Source organism: Trachymyrmex septentrionalis, unplaced genomic scaffold (assembly GCF_001594115.1).
Source record: "Trachymyrmex septentrionalis isolate Tsep2-gDNA-1 unplaced genomic scaffold, Tsep1.0 scaffold69, whole genome shotgun sequence".
Lineage (NCBI taxonomy): Eukaryota > Metazoa > Arthropoda > Insecta > Hymenoptera > Formicidae > Trachymyrmex > Trachymyrmex septentrionalis.
Genome location: NW_017305873.1, coordinates 1196476 through 1214486, shown reverse-complemented (window position 1 = coordinate 1214486; position 18011 = coordinate 1196476). Strand labels below are relative to the sequence as shown.

Here is an 18011-nt window from a genome sequence, read left to right as displayed (position 1 = left end):
GCAACGCTGCGCTCAACGGCAATGCGCCATCCGTATACGCGACGCTTGTAATTGTAGTTACACGCGATTGCATTGTTACAAATATTCCGTTCGCACAAGGTATCCGGAATAACGACCGTTTCTCCTCTTGGCAATAAATAGCCAAACTCAATACGAACGAGAAGAAATTCATGATGTCGCGCGTAACAAAATTTATTATTAATTATCGCTAATTAAATAATGTATAAATAGGAACACATATACAGAGTACACAAAATGTCATACCATTTGCTTTATAATATATTTAGTTTTAATAAAATTGGTACAGAATTGGGATAGAAAATTAATTATCAAAACCTGGAAAATTGGATCATTAAATGATATGACATTTTGTGCGCCATTTTGTGTATACGCGTGCATATTATAATTATGCCATCTAATTATGTTACGTCGAAGATATCAGTGACGAGAACTTCAATGCTTTGATCAAAGTGTCATTATTAATAGCCATGTTCCGTGCTGAGCACCGTATTCGTTTACATTTCCCTCATGCCATTAGAAGGGAGCTTTAAATTAGTTCGCTTTGATTTATTATTTAAACAGCCTTATGGACGCGTAATCCTATTTCAAGAGCCTTCTATATCTCATTTCTTCTTCATTGAACATCGAGATTCTATTTGCGATGCTATATAATATTGTCATACTATGTGAATGGAGTTATTGGTTGTTTCATTCGTCGCAAGACTATAATTAATTAACTTTAAAAGCCATTAACAAGATTACACATCCATACGTTGTGAAATGAAAAGATCAAACAATCCGCACGATCGTGTTATTAAATTAGCTCCAAAATTTATTGTATAATTTTGTATAAGCTAACTGTGATAAATTTAAAAGCCTTCAAAGAAATTTCATGCGTTTATATTAAATGAAAGCATCGAATAATTCTCATTTATATCGGTAATTTATTGGTGATATATGCGTAATTGTAATTAATTAAAACAGATTCAAGAGTTACTGCAGAAGTTTTACATTCTTTCTCGATGAAATGACTTTATATATAATTATTAATCATATTACGAAATTAATAAAATTTATTATCGCAGAAATAATTCATAATAATTTTAATATATTTTTTTACTTATTTCTTTATCGCGATTAATGGACAATTTATTAAAATCAGTTATTCATTTACATAAATGTAAAAATCAAGCGTTTTTATCGCAACGCATATTCGATTGTCAACGAAATGAAATTCTGGTCTCTAATCATCGCCCTTTATCATTATCATCATTATTCGCAAATTAACTCTACACAGAGCTGTCTACACACACATATTCATACCAAATTGACATAGTGATCAATCGCGATTTTCATTATACGAGAAAATCACGCGCGATAAAATTCCGCTAACGTAACGCGTTTCCGCTTTGACTCCACTGCCGAAAATGCAGATTTCATTAAAGTCCAGCCCGTTAATATCCGCAATATTATTCTGCCATGCGTTGGTATCCATCGGTTCATAAATAACGTTGTGTCAAAGCGACGTTTATAAATTACCGATGATGTCACGCTCCGATACACTCGCGGCGTTCAGTTTTTTTCACGATCTCGTCCGAATATTGCGCGGGATATATTTAATATTTTTGTGTCTAAACATAAAAAAAACGTGAAATTATTCATATCGCTGTTGCTCGAATGTAAAAATACAATAAATTTTAGAAATTTGTATTTTGCTTTCTATAAATGTACATTTCTCTTTAATGGAAATCGAAATCTGTCTTGCTTTAATCAGAGAAATTATTTTCAGTGGTTTCCTGTATTTAAGGTCTTACGAAGTAACACAAAATAATATAACTGAACATGTAAATATTTTAGTAAGATAATAAAAATATTTATATTTCTATTATATACAAAAAATAATATTGTGTACACTGTTAAATTATTATATCTATTAATGGATTAAATTATTATATCTATTAATATTTATATTAATGGATTAAATTTAAATTAATTTTTTAAATTAAATTTTGTTTAACTTTCAAATGTATTCAAATATATTATTTTATATTAAAAACATGTAATTAAGAAAACAACTACATTTAATCAATCCATTTCTATGGATAAATTGCTGAGTTTCAGAGTAAACAATATATTATTAATGTACGCACTTAAAAAATAAAATTTGAATCAAATTAATTTCTTGAATTTGAAAACTGTTTAACTCTATTATTTTAGTTAAATTAACATATTAAGAGTAGAAGCAATGGCGACTTGTAAACATTAATTCAAATTATAATTGATATAATGTAGTAAGTATAATTTGATATTATAAATTTAACAGTGTATTAACGACATTAGCCAACAGCAGTCTAATTGAAAGTAATCTTGTTAATTCGATGATAGTATTAATGAAACAAATAACGTTTTATTACAAGAGTATGACGTATTTGTCTCATTAACACAGTCACTTAATTACCGAGATTATTTTCAATTAGACTGCTGTCGGCTAATACTGTTAATATGTGCATCATTTTCTCGTGTACGAATTTTTTAAAAAATAATTGAATTATATTTGCCATTTTTCATACAACGTTTGATTTTCTGATTGCAGTTGCGCCCATCGCCAGTCTCAAGATAGGTTCCACTCTGAATCCGAAGAATATCAAGGAGGGCTCCGATGTTTACTTCGAATGCAACGTCAGGGCGAATCCCAGATCGTACAAATTGACCTGGTTTCATGAGGTAGGCGCTGCATCGACCACTCATTCACTTTTTTCTTTTATTTTTTTATAAATCAGAATTACCAATATGTGGTCCTCGCCGTAAATCGAATGTTTAATAATGAGGCGAAAACGATGTGCAAATATTCCCCAGTCAACGACCAGAGTGCCATTCGTGTACCGACATAAATATAGACTGAACTCTAATTGCGTATGTGATACATAAAATATGATCAATCGTTGTTTCTCGATGAAGGGAGAAACTTATTGATTTTAATTATTGACATGTATTGTACAAAAAATTCTAATGTGAATTTTATTATATTGACGGGTTATTTTATCATATTTGATTCATTGTTTCTTATGGCTTTCTCACACTTTGGGATCGTTGACAGTTTATACTGATATCAGGAAATATTTTCATGAGGAAATTGAGAACGCCATGATCATTTAGAGTGCGAGGAATGCATCTTAGAAATATATTAGAAGATTGATAATTTGCATTGAAGAATTGGAGTCGAAACATCCGCATATACTGTAAGGTACATTCTGAGGGAATAAAAGATATTGTCATAAACAATTTACTACGCTCTACTAACTGCGCCAGACTCTTAGAGTTTTTTATGCTGTACATAGAAGAGTCCTGATTTTATTTATTTAATTTTTTTGGTACACATATCTTAAGATTCTACGATTTAAGTACTTTTAATGGCTTTTAATTGGATTATCTCTATATTCGTTTAACATTTATTCTCATATAATTATCTGAGTGTATAATTATCTGAGAATGAGAATAGTTTTAGACAGAAGAGATATAGATCATAGAGAAATCAGTCGAATCGTTATCAAAGGTTATCTGGGTTAATTGTAATTGACCTGTAGGGTATTGCTTGAACACTTCCAGCATTGACCTGCTTTAACCTATCCTAAATTGCGCAATATATATCTTATCACCGTATAATAACATTATAGTCTCTTTAAAAGATCTTATCGATAGGCATGCAATATAAGCAATATTGCAAACGATTACTTTATCAAAATTAACAAATTAATAAAATATACAAAAATGTAATAATAATTTAAGTGTGAAATGATTTTGTTAAATGAGTCATACAAGTGAAAACAAGAGCTAAACTTTTATATTTTATCTACATCATAAAATCTACATCATACAAAATCTTCAATTTTTCTCTCTCATTTTCATAAACGAGAAGACGTCACAGAGTCTGTGAGAAACATTAATTTTTTTGATGTCACAGATTTTAATCTTGCTTTCTTTCTGATTGTTGCAGATAAGTACTTAATTTTAACTATATGCATGATTAATTATCGCGCCATGTAACATCAAACGATATAATTTATAAAAAACAGTGCATCGCAACTCTTGTCACTAACTTTTCAAAATTTTGATTATTATTAATATCGACCTTTCAATGCCATTAGTTTTAAAGAGACAAAAGTGGTGAAGTAAATGAACGCATACATACACATGTATATATATTTAACCACTGCAAACAGCCACAGGGCGGAATTTCAGGGACGACCGATTTTACCGGCTATTTACGCAGGTTCTAATGAAATATCCCCTAATTAGTACGCCTATTCCGTCCGGCATTAACATTGCGCACCGGGTTCGTCCGCCTACGGCATTATTCGATGCATGCGGCATTAGCTGAAATGAATTATGCGAATCATTGCGTAGTAACGCTGAAGCGATCGCACGTGGACTGGGTGACATTTTCGCGATATTAAAAATAAATATAAAAAATTCGAAATATTAAAAACTGCAAAGCGACGTTATTCAACTGCAATTACGTCATCGACAAAAGTAATATCGTAAAAAAGATGGATTTTCGAAAATTTAACAGATATGAAAATATCGCTGAATTATCCGAGACCGGGATTCAACAATTCCTTCGCATTTCATATTTATCGATTTAATCCTTTATGGATGGGTGGCTCTGCGTTCGAGGCCATCCCCTTTTATTTTACAAACTGCTCATTCGATTTTCATGAAATTTGGTCTATAGGGGATAATTTGCTAATGCTTTTTGGTCAAAACTAAAAAATTCAAAATTGATTCAATATTGGTGGATAGAATTTTTAAAAAATAATCCGATTGTCATAAAACTCGGTTTTAGGGAATTTTTAATTGCAAATAATATCAAATTTTTAGTTTCGGTTTATTTGAAGCTCGTTAGTGTTACGTGTAAATAGTACTGAAACATTATGACTTCAACTTAATTGAAGTCACTTTCAAACTCTGATTGTATCCTATGGCACTAGTCTTTCATTGGATATTCCATTGATTATGTCTGAAATTTGACAATAGATTTGTTCACGTTGCTCACATACTTTACACTCAGAATCTCCGCTTTCTCTCTCTTCAACATCCAAATATATATTTATTTTGTTTAAAATTGTATAAAATATACAAACATTTTTCTAGATTTTATACAATTCGAATAAATCAATTTTCAGGCTATATTGAAACTTAACTTAATCCCAAAAACTGAGTTTCATGATAATTAGATTGTTTTTTTTTTTTTTTGAAATTTTAGAATTTTAAATTAACGACTCCAAAAATTCTTAAAAAAAAAAAATCTTTATTTTCTTTCTTGGAATGAAATCTCACTCCAAACGAGTGAAAATACTGCCACTATTAAAAAAGAGTGAAAAATTTGCATTCTTGAATAAGAGTGGATTTTTACTCTATTTTTTTTTAAGTGAGATTTATCCACTTATCCAAAGAAAAAATCTCGCTCTGTTTTAAGAATGAATCTCACTCCAAAAGTTGAACTCTCATTCCAAAAGAGTGAGAGTTCACACTTTTAATAGTACAAATTTATTCAATAGTGATAGTATTTTAACTCTTTTGGAGTGAGATTTCACTCCAAGAAATGTAGAAAATAAGTTATTTTGTTAAGAAGCTCCCTTAAAAAGTTAATCAAGTTAAACAAAAAATTCTACTTGCATAAAAACCAAATATCGAAGGATTGTTTTGAATTGAAACAAGTTAAAGCGATATTTTATGTGTTATAAGAGAATACGAAAATGCTATTCGCCAGGAAACGAATTGCCGAAGTTAGCGTGAAAAGATCCTTATGCTCCCGCATCAAAGCGAGGCTTCGCTGCGGCGCGACGCAATTAATCAGATTTGAAGGCGCCCCGGCGCGAAACGATTTACTCTCGGATTAGTCTCCGAGGTAGCTGCGGAGGAAAACACGCCTCGAATTTTCCTGCAAGTCTATCCTCTGGAAAACCTCGCGCTTGTGTAACTTCGAGTATCTCCGTGCAGAATTACGTCAGTCTTCATCGTCTCGCGTTATTCCACGTGAACGATCATTCGCGTTGAAACATTGGTATGTAATTCCTCTCCTATTTTAGCTGGCCACTTTAAACGCGATAACAAACGTAAGCGGAGAAAAGTTTTGACTCTTTTACCGTTCGACACAAGCGATATATTCTTTTTTCCGGTGGAGACGATCGTCAAAAGCACATCGTGCAAATTCTCTTTATCTTCGGTCACTCAAGGATCGTTGGAGTTAAGCCTCTTGAGCAGGATTACGTCTTTCATCATTTTCCCCGCTCTCCTTTTCTCCCTCTTTCCCTTGTCAATCCCTGGAGACCATGAAATTCTACGAGCGTTTCCTCGATTCACTCGTAACATCCTTGGCGTTCTGCAAGGATATCAAGCAATGCTATGATGTCGCACATAAACTGTGTGATGTTTCATGAAAACTGCGCACTCGGGTCAATAACAATCCTTTGTTAACTTCGATGAAACTGAATACTGTTTACTGAATACGAAGTTTACGACGATGCTATTTTCGTGAACGAGCGAACCAATACTGCAAATAGATTCACATACTCGAGATAATATCTTTCCGTCTCAAATCACAACGATCGCTCCCATTCGCGTATGTTGCGAATAAATAATGCAAATCGAGTGACGTGCAAATATTTTCTGGAAATTGCCCAGCAAGATTACAACGGAATTTCCAGCGGCGAAGTTCTTTGCCCTTGTCGGTTTCAATTGAGTAAAAATTCAGTATACAAAAACAAGTAGCTATTTTAACTCTCTAAATTTTCTGGAGTGAAATATCATTTTAAAAGACTGAAAATTGAACCAGTCTTGACAAAAGTGAAAATATTTTCACTCTTGAACAAGAGTAGCAAATTTGTATTTTTTATAGAAATGAAATTCATTCCACAGGAATGAAATCTCTCTCCTAAAGAGTGAAAATCTGCCACTCTTATTTAAGAGAGAGAGAGTGAAAATATCTTTATCCTTTTTGTCAAGACTCAATCAATTTTTCAAGACTGGCTCAATTTTCAATCTTTTAGAGTGAGTTTCACTCCAGAAGATTTAGAGAGTAAATCTTTATCTACCAATGTTATTTATCCTACTATCACAATTATTGTAATTTTACTCGTTACACTGTAATTTACACTAATGTCATAATTATTTTGCTATTGTACAATTTTCACGCAAAAATAGTATTTTTCTTTATCCTCATGATCTTGTATATTTCTCTTCTAATAGATAGAGCGAGGCTTTTTTTGTCCATTTTTAACGATAATGTCTGTTTCTGCACAGTAATATTGAACATTTGAAAGTCATGCTTATGCATTTAAAAAGCAATCATCACTGTATAAGATAATTGTAATCACGTTACCGCAAAAAGATATTATTTACTGTCGTAAATTTTATATTTTACTTTAAGATTGAAACTGACGGAATAGTTCTACCCTAATACGTTTTTCATAATTATCTTTCATCTGAATCCTTATTTATGTATATGCTCCTTTCTCCTATTCAATATTCCTATTCTTAGCTCTTTTTTTCCGCAAGTAAATAATAAAATGATAATATAAAAATGATATGTAAAGTGAAAATGAAAAAAATGACAGAAACGCACCGTATAACGTTTTCTTTATTTTAAAATGACGGATTGATAAATATTAACCCAACATAAATGTCGAAGGTTTTTCTTAGAGGATTTTTCAGAAAAAGAAGTTATTTTTAAAATAATATCATTTTTTAATGCGCTGTATGCACGTTTTTATGCAGATCTCAATTACTTAAGACATAATGTAATTAATTTCGACGTAAGCAGAAGCATAACAAATAAAAATACATGTTGTCTCAGATATAGCAAATAATTCCCTCGAGTCACTTTTTCTTTTTGTTTCTCTCTCTCTCTCTCTCTCTCTCTCTCTCTCCCTCTCGTTCTCTCTCCCTTCTCTTTCTTGTGCATACTGTTTGCTTCGGACAATTTCGCGGATCGTTTGTCTCGGTTCCAGCATCGCGACGCTGTTGCATATTTAAGCGAAAAGACGGGCGCGAAAGGAAGAACGTTGACTGTCCTCTTTAAATTTGTAAGAGGCAGGACGAAGGCCCTCACGGCATAAAGGAGGAGGATCGTCGCTCCTTTTGTACGCGCGCTTACAGGACGATTTTCTCCCTTGGATAGTCGCGTGCGCCGCCCGGGGGGACGAAAATTTTTCCTTAAAGGGGCAGGAATGCCGTAACGCGACTCCAGGGAATTCCGAGCGAAATTTCGCGAATTATTTATCGGCCTGGTGCCGCACGCCGAGAACGGAGACGACGACGGAAGGTGTGAGGTTGCACGTCTCAGATAAATGATGTGGTGAATCGCGCGAGGAAATCGAAGGTGGTACTCGGTATCATTCGGACAGCATCAAGAAAATTTTCTTCTCCTGCCGTGAATCTTAGAAAAAAAACTTTTAATTGGACAGTATTTCATATAAAAGGAACGAAGTTGAAGATATTTTGGAGGTGCTTTTTTGCAGCTCTCCTCTTTTCTTTCTTTTTCTCTCGCTTGAAATACTTTGTATAATATAAAAAATATTCATAAGAAAACTTTCTTTTATAGAAATGAAAAAAATAATTTATATGAAAAGAACTGAGAGTTGAATGCTTTAGTATCTTTTTTTTTTTTTTTAATACTCCGTTGCGCTTTCAAGCGCCAACTTTGATTTACTCCGTTGCATTTTCCTGCTCGGTAAAATTATTACCGATGTTCAAGTTCTCGCGAAGGATTTAAGAGCCCGATCCGCGCGATGCGGTGAATTTTCGGCGGTGGCGACGGGGCGGATCGAGTAAGTTCGCCGCCATTCGAATGGAATTTTAGAGCAAGGATAATTTGGAATGTCTGCAGCCATTCGTGCGACCGCGCGAGCGTCGGTGTGCACTCTCGTTGAAATTATTGTAAATTTACGAGCACCCCGTTGTCACACCTCCCGTTCGACGGTCCGCATCCCGTTCTGCTCGTCGAACCGAACCGATAAATTGCCCACGAATCACCGGCCGCCGTTGGTTTACCAATCCGTAAAAACGTCCGTTCGACGAAAATTTTATTGTGCACGGATGACGCGCGGGCATGTGTATGCACACGAACGCATCATTTACTATCGAGCAAAAATTGCGGCGATTCGTTCACAATAACAAGATCCGCGCTCCAGTCGCATCCTTATCAAAGATTCAAAATTAATGTAGGGTTAATCGACATCAGGGGGATTCGGGGGATATGTATTGTATTTATCTGGAATTTTGCTTTAGATGGTGCTTATGGCGATTATCTTAAATTATTTATCATTCTCTCAGTCATAATCTTAAATTATTATTTAAGTGAATTATTTAACCAAAACGCTTTTAAAAAATAATAAAATTTATAAAGGATATTTAAAAAAAAAAAGAATATATTATAGAAATTTACTTTTGCTACAAAATTCTTATTGTTTTTGTTTTTTCTGTATTTATTATTCCTAGCTGTGTGCAAATTGCAGGATGTGATTAAAATAATTGTTACAATATTTTTATGAAAATTATAAGCAATTAAGTTAGATTGAGTATGCCATACTACATATATTGCACCCACGATAAAATGGTACATGAAGGGTTAATTGAATTTGCTTGATGTTGCTTTAAGTTAATTTCTCATTTCTCGCTCAGCAACAACCGTAGTAAAAACTTCTTTAACTTCGTATGGAAAAAAACTGGGACCAAAAAAAATAAAGGCAAAACTCGATGAGGTAAAACTGCGGGTAAGAATATTTTTTCCGCTGCGTGAGCAGGACGTTTCGCGCGAGCTGGAATCGTGCATAGAACTGAATCGTGCAGGTAGACAAGCATCATCCGGGCGAACGGTGACGATTCATTCGCGAATCGGTTCGCAGTTGCTGCCATTTCGTCTGGAAATTGAAAGAGGGAGGGAATTGCAAACAAATATTTGAACGCGCCTTTGAAACCGCGCGCTGACCAATTTCGCTTTGTTTCCGGGCACGAAATAACGCACGCATGATTATACTGATATAAGAGCTTGTTTGTTCAATGTTTCTTTTATAATTTAGTTGATTAACAAATACTCTCTTGATACTTCCAATAATATTGTCGTTAAATATTTTCTAGAGCTTGTTTATGCAATGGAAAAAAAAATTTATCGAGAATCACGATAGAAATCTTCCTCTCTGATTGTGAATCGTAACAATCCCTCTTAATCGTTTAAACATTCTTGCCTTCTCGTTTAAATGCTTAATACTATCGCTAGTATACTGTTCACAATCGGTTATTTCGTCTCCCGCTTTATTTGATATTTCGTAAAATTTTGTTACATCGTGTTACTGATACCACATAAAGGATCCGATCGAGTAGAACATAAATTCAAAATCGGTGGGACATGATTATTATGTTAGCGTTGCGGCATGCGTTACATAGTGTGCTATGATATAACATCATTATATCATATTATAGAGACGGCATTTCGCGTTTTGCGATGATCGAATGAAAATCGAATCTCCGTCAATTAACGTCGTCATGCGTATTTTGGGAATTTGAGACTTTGTCCAACATTGGAAATAATTCGATACTACAGCGAACTTCGTTGCATCGACGAAAATACGACGAGAATTCAAGCGGAAAAATATGGCAAAATTTTCTTGCTTTCGTCAATTTTTTGTTATTTACATTTAATTAGATATAAACTTTCTAAAATATTGTACCTTTCAAATTCTATACAGAAAGGATGGTTTTTTAAAAGTATCTAAAAATTTAGCTAAATACATAGTAAAAAGCATTTTATGATTATATGAAAACGGTTCATTTTCATGATTTTGTTGAATTTTTAACATATTCGATCATTAATGTGATTATACTATTTAAAGACTTTGCGTTAAATTGGTATTTAACAAAAATTTCTTAATGTCAAAATGACACAATTTATGAGAAAGTGAACAAGTAACGTAATGTATTTCAAAATATAAATTCTAAAACTAAAACAAAGATTCTAAGAATAAATGAAATACGGATTAATTTAACATACTACTATAATATACTACTATAAATATTAATTATTTTGAGAAAATATGTTACCATAATTTGCTTACAAATTGTGTGTCAGTATTACCTTTTTTGTGGTAATTTTTTTACATAATATCTGTATCGTTTGGAACATGTAAAATGTATTAAATTTAACACAAATTTTCCAATAGTATATTAGGTCTAAAAATAATTTTGTTTGAATTAGCAAAATAATGGTTAAAATGTTCAAACTGATTATTAATATATCACAACTTTTTGCAGCACTGCTCGTTATACTTGAGATTTCCACGTAATTATTGATATAATTTTGATGGGCCAACTAAAAATTATTTTCAGATCAATATTTAGTTAAATTTTTAGATACTTCGACAAAATCGTTCTTTCCATATAATTCTGTTATCTGCATTATTCTTGTTACACCTTGCTTATCGTTCATTTTCGAGTTTTCGTCATATCCCTTCTTTCAGGAAATCATAAAATTTCAACTGACTTAAAGTGTCAATCTCTTTTTCCCAATTTATCAAAATCGCACTCTTTGACTCGTCCGTCTTATCAAATTTTCCATTAAGAATAGCCTCGTATCGATATGCGAGATATCTCTTCGGCTCACATGGCTGCAAGTCAAAAGTTATAAAAAGGATTTGGCCGTTACTTATACATAACTCGAACGGATGGCAAAACTTTGCAACGAGATGTATATAGGATACGCGATATAAGACGCACGTGCCCATAACGGAGAGTGCTGTCGTGAGAATGTTGGAGATGGAACTTATCGCCCCTGTCTTGCATCCATGAGGGGTGGGTGGGCTTCGTGTATATTATACTCGGTGACGCGGATATATTCTGTGCTCGTCCCGGAACGAGGCACGCGCTCGTATCATCCGGTCCTCGACACAGCTACGTATATTTAACGTCTAATACGACGGCGTCGTGTTACGCGAGAATTCACGCGGTATCAGGATGCCGAGAGAGGAAGAGAGAGAAAGAAAGAGAGTCCTCTCTGTACGCGAATATCCCATAGGACGGTGGCCGTAGCATATCCTAGAGGTGGCCGTCGAAATAGGAAATTCCATTTGCACCGCGAGAGTTTCCGAGATGGAAATAGTTCATGTTCGTTGACAACGTGTTATTTATCGCGGATTATTCGTTGAGAAATATGAATGTCCGAAATGAAAAGAGTGGATAAAAAATATTAAAGATATGATTTTTTAAAATAACTATGAAATATATAATCAAAGAAGTGAACCGCCAACTTTTTTTATCTGAGCGAAAGTAATACTTTCTCGTTCAATCTAGAATCTGATTCCAACTTCTAAAATAACCTAAACTTTTATAATCTCACAGTTTATCCATACAAAAATTTAGTATTGGAAGGTAGTGATTAATTATTTTAAGTATTAAAACCACTTTTAGTTATTTTAATACAAAATAAATAATTAATCCGGGAATAATCATGTGATTTTTTTTAAATGATTACGTAAGGGGGTTTTTATATCCTAATTAGAATCACTATTTTTAACAACTATTTTTAACAAATATTATATATCATTGATTGTTTTCTGATTTATTAATATTTAAGAAAATTATAAATATGGATTTAATCCAAATCTTCTGAAAAAATGAATGGAAATCAAATAAATATTAAACAGAATAAACATATTAAGTAGTTTGTATTATGACTAAAAAATTTCTAAAAAATAAAGTTTTAATTAATTCAACGCTTTGTTTACTGTAGATTTTCGGTGAAATTGCATAAAAAGTTTATGAAGAATAGTTATTAAAAAAGAAAGAATATATATATCAAACGTCATTCATAAAAAAGAATATTTAATCACAATAGACATTTTTTTGCCACTGAGTATAAAAATACTCCAGTGATTATTTCCGGATTAATCATTATCTGTCAGTATATATTAAATTGGCCAGTATATTAAATTGGATTTCTGGGATTCCGAATCTTTTTAATTACACCGCGGGATTTTTTTCATTTGCCATTATGCGCAATAATAATATTCGTAAAATCGAAAGCCGCGGGGTTCGACTATAATTATATTTGAAAGCGTCTCAGATTCTCTCAGGTGCTTAAAACTTAAGACACCGAGATAATCGCACGAATGCGCATTGCTCGCCGCGCGTTTACATCGCTATCTACTGTCTCCCACGAAGACGTATCGCTTCCCGATCCTGCAGCGACGCCTCGCTGCTACAGGCGTCCGATGCGCCTCGGCACGTACACCAGTTTCCGCGGAGAAATAGATACGGAGCTCGTTACTCATCTAAAACAAGCGCAGCGAGACGTACGCGCGCGAACCTCTTGCCTCGTGGTCGCTGCCGCGTCTATCCGCCTTTTCACGGTATTGTTCGCAGCCCAGTTTCGTTCAGTTTTATCCACGGTGATTTTATCCAAGGTGAAGGATGTTCCGATAATGTTGGCAGAGAATTGTAACTGCGAGCATCGAGAGCACGTCGGTCTCGATGCTTGCAGTTTGCAATTCTCTGCAAACATTATCGAAACATCCTTCACCTTTTCCGGTTCAAACTAATCTCAACAAATAGACATTCTGTATTTTGTTATCCTGTTAAGTCTTAGACTTGTAAATCTTTTTTGACCTGTGATAATCGATCTTTCAATGCAGGAAAATATTTCCCACGAAGGACCGTTATTTACTGTTACATTCATTTTAAGTCCAGCTGAAGTAAATATTTATGCATAAACGTTTATGCCAACATTTTTTATCTGCAAAATATATTTTCAAAGATATTTTGATTCTGCAAATATTCACTTAACAAAATTAATAAACAATGCAAGATTAATAAATACCTGAGGTTTAACATTTTAGAAAATTGGTTTAACATCTTAAGTTTATTACCGTGAAGCTTAAAGATCTTTTAAACGCGCAAATATGTGCTGCTGAAAAAAATCCATTCGAAACAAGCGAGAATTCGCATTAAATCGCGAAATTTTCAGCGCACTTGATTCGTATTCTCTGGTGCCTCTAGGACGAGGGAGGGAGAAAAATGCTCCGTTATCTGGACCTGGTGATTTAAAGCGTGCAAATATTTTGCATCGCAATCGCACCGATGCTTCCTCTTGCGCAATGTAAATCCACGCCGGGGAGAAGCGCAAAGCGGATATCGCGCTATCGTCCTCCGAATGTTAGAGAAAAGAAACAACAACGAATTACTCCCCGATCCGTATGTGTGGGAAAGTACGCAGTTAGAAAGATTAAAAATGGAAGGTTAAAAAATTACACGGGAGAATTTTCCGGATGTACAGATAATAAAAAAAAAAAACAAACCAAAGCATAACGATTGCTCAAATATCGAAATATCGGTAATTTACAAACAATTGAAAAGAGTTTCCAATAATTCAAATAAGTAATAAAATTATGTTTTTAATTAATTTTAGATACGTTTCATAAAAAATTTTTATATAAATTTATTAATGAAATATTTAATGTTTGCGAATTATATCATCGTAAAGAAACGTTAGTCTCAATTTTTGCTAAGGAAGAATCGCGTCCAAATTTTTCGCAGAATTGCCAGCCAAAAATGCACTTGCAAGTTTTACGATGTTCTACACGCGACGGGATTCAAACAAAAAGATGAAGAGCAAAACGGAGAATCGCAAGAAAGCGATGATAAAGACGGATGAAGAGAAAGGGCGTGGATAGACAGGGAACGGAGAACGATAAAGCACTAGGAAGCACCGATGGAATTGTTCTATAGAGGAGAGAGAGAGAGAGAGAGAGAGAGAGAGAGAGAGAGAGAGAGAACGGGAGAGGAAACAGGAATGAGAGAGGATAGAGGGAGGACAAGTGTACATCGTAAATTCCCTTTGTCTGACCTTCTCAAGCGGACGACAACCCGCGGCGGGCCGCGGTTGTTTCCTCCTGAGCAACGGCACGATCTTCACCAAGGCGGAAGTGGCGCTGAATGCCAAGACTAAGACAAATTTGTTTATTTGCGACGGGCAACAATGAGAGCCGTCGGTTCGGTCTTACGGGAATTTGACGTGGAGAGAAAAACGATCGCGGAAAGCATCAGATACGAAGTGATCGTCAATGTTTCATTTGTTAATTATCCAATAATCTTGTAGATATTTCTGACGCATTAATATTCAAAGCATCGTTCTAAATAATTCGTAATTTGTTTTAATTAAATAATTTAATTAAAGAGGCACTTCGAAATAGAGAGCACTTCGAAATAGAAATGTCTTTCAAACTCAAGGTTTAAAATTAAGCAAGTTGATTCAAATAGATACAAGTTAGCTCTAATAAAGTTAATTCAGGTTGATGCAGACTTGTATTGTTTAGGAATATTGTAGTAATGTAGTATGTAACGCTAGTTAATGTTATTCAAACATAAATTATGTTACATAGAAATTTAGGATTTGTATTGTTTCCACGCGCATGACATGGCAGTTCCTTGACTCAGATAACCGATCTCGTTTGCTTATTCAGAAAGAGGAGTTGCATCACAACGTCACCGCCGGTGTGGTGCTCTCGGACCACTCGCTGGTGCTGCAGAGCATAACTCGAGAGTCCGCCGGAGGGTACACCTGCATGGCCACGAACGTTGAGGGCCGCTCCAAGTCCAACGTAGTCAATCTCGAGGTTATGTGTAAGTATTTTACGCGCTCTTACCCGACGATGACAGAGAGAGAGAGAGAGAGAGAGAGAGAACGCGGGAAGTGCCGGTTAATACCTCGTGCCACAATATATTCCACGATGTGGAACACTGCTAGTAAAACCAATGATTTTACGCCACCAGTTTTTCATCGTTATTCCGCGACCGGTTCGAAGTTCTTTGAGATTCAAAATAAAAAAATTTGGAAATCTAGACTCTTAAGATTAGAAGTTATACAGAATATTTAGGAAAGATTTAGGAACAAAAATATAGTGAATGGTTCAACAAGTTCTTTAAAATTAAAAATTTAAAATTTAAAAGCCTAAACTTACCTAAGATTAAAAAGTATATATAAAATATCAAGGAAAAAATTTAAAAACGAAAAGAATGATTCAAAGTTTTTTAAAATTTAAAATAAAAAATGTGCAAGCCAAGATTTAATATTAGAGGTATAGAATATTTAGGGAAGATTTAAGAATGAAAAAATGATGATCGGTTCGAAGTTCTTTGAAATTTAGAATAAAAAATCCAGGAGCCTAGATTTAGGATTAGAGGTACAGAATATCGAGAGAGGTTTCGGAACAAAAATGGTGAGAAATAAAGTTGAGATACGCAGCGAAACGCGATCGATGTGATTTAGCGCTGACTTCCCCGCGGCTCTTACCTTGCGGCTGACCATGAGCGACCGCTACCACTTCACTGACGTCGCCGATATTTCACGAAATATCCGCGATGTTACGTAAATCCCGGCTCTCCGATTTTGCAGTATCGGCAAGTATAAATAAAACGGCCGATTTTATTTTTTTGTCGGTGGAACCGACCTGCGGAGGGATACAGTTATCGATCCCTCATCCGTGGATCGAACTCCTGGCAGCCACATATAATATATAACATTTATGTTATAAAGAAATTGCGTGAAGCCGATCCGACTTGAGCTTTAAATTTACCAGAGTAGCGCAAAAGTTTGCTATGTTTAGCCTAATAACATATCATATTAAGGGATGATATTAAGGAGATGAAGCAACAGCCAAATATATCAATAAAGTAAATTCTCTCTTAATTCCAAATAAAACATTACGTATATTTCTTGCTCTGCTGTATCCTATATATATATATCGCATGAATGCTAGGTTGTGTGCAGTCAGATCTTACTTTTTCATTTACTTCTTTTGTAAGCTTCAAGATCATAATTTGTAGATTTCATTACATTCTTATACATTATCAAACAGTATGGGGAAACTTTTTGTTTGGATAATATACTTGTAATTACTTATATTATGTGAAGAAATAACATGGTAACAAAAACCTGTAATTTACAATGTTTTAGGTTTTTTGTAAGTTTATGTAATTTCCCATAGCTATTTGCATTTTTTCTTTCATTCCGGAGAAGGATTTTTTATTCTGTACAAAAATAAGAAAAACGAAGAAAATGGAAAAACACGAAATGCCTGTTTCGTCGGTATTACAGATGAGACGCCTCAGCATCCCTTTAAAGAATTACTGATATTATTGGATGATAGACCAGTCAGATCAAAAACAACGGTCAAATTAGCCAATAGTAAAACGTAATTGAAAAGCAATCAATTAAAGGAAGACGCAGTTTTCAACATTCGTTTAGATAAAAGATTTGAGCTACTCTGGTAAATACAGAATCTAGATCGGATGCATGTTTCACTACCGATGCACGCGATGACGTTGGAATATTTTTCGGAAATCTAGCACACAGCCGCTCGAAATGCAGCTTGTCTAGTTTCATGATGGCAAATGTTGCCGCAAGTCATAACTTCTTACTGACTCACCTGGCAATTTAAAAGCTTGGCGAAAAAGTTGGAAATTTAAAATATACCGTGCATCATTTATCTTACCGATACATACTATATATGAATGTATAGTTTATATTACATATAAACTATACATTCATATATGTATCGGTAAAATAAATCCTATATTTCGAAACAGTAATGGAAATATATGCGTGCATATGTTCGTCGGTTCAGTAACTATATCTTTCGCACATATACGATGTAATTATTAATTAAATCGTCTAATAAATGGTGAGTTCACTATATGGTAACTTATCTCGCATATATTTTGGTTAACCAAATACGCACAGCTCGTATTATTCCACATATGCTAAATTCAATACGTAACAAACAAACGCTATCCTAGAATACATGTCTAATGAATATTCAACTCCATGTTACTATACAATATATATATGTATATATATTGATATAATATTCTATCGAAGTAATGAAAAATACTTTCTATTCAGAAACTTAATTCTTATCTTTTTCTTATAATTTAATTTTCGAAAGATTAAAATTAATATCTCG

General features: G+C 34.0%; 1 protein-coding gene across 1 annotated transcript in view; it reads left to right on the top strand.

Annotated features, from left to right (window-relative positions):
* Nucleotides 1-18011, top strand: part of LOC108753387 (protein turtle-like) — a 236711-nt gene that overhangs the window by 200740 nt on the left and 17960 nt on the right. The window contains exons 8-9 of the mRNA XM_018494922.1: nucleotides 2594-2724; nucleotides 15510-15669. Of these exons, the coding sequence (XP_018350424.1) occupies nucleotides 2594-2724; nucleotides 15510-15669 (291 nt within the window). The remainder of the gene's footprint in view (nucleotides 1-2593; nucleotides 2725-15509; nucleotides 15670-18011) is intronic.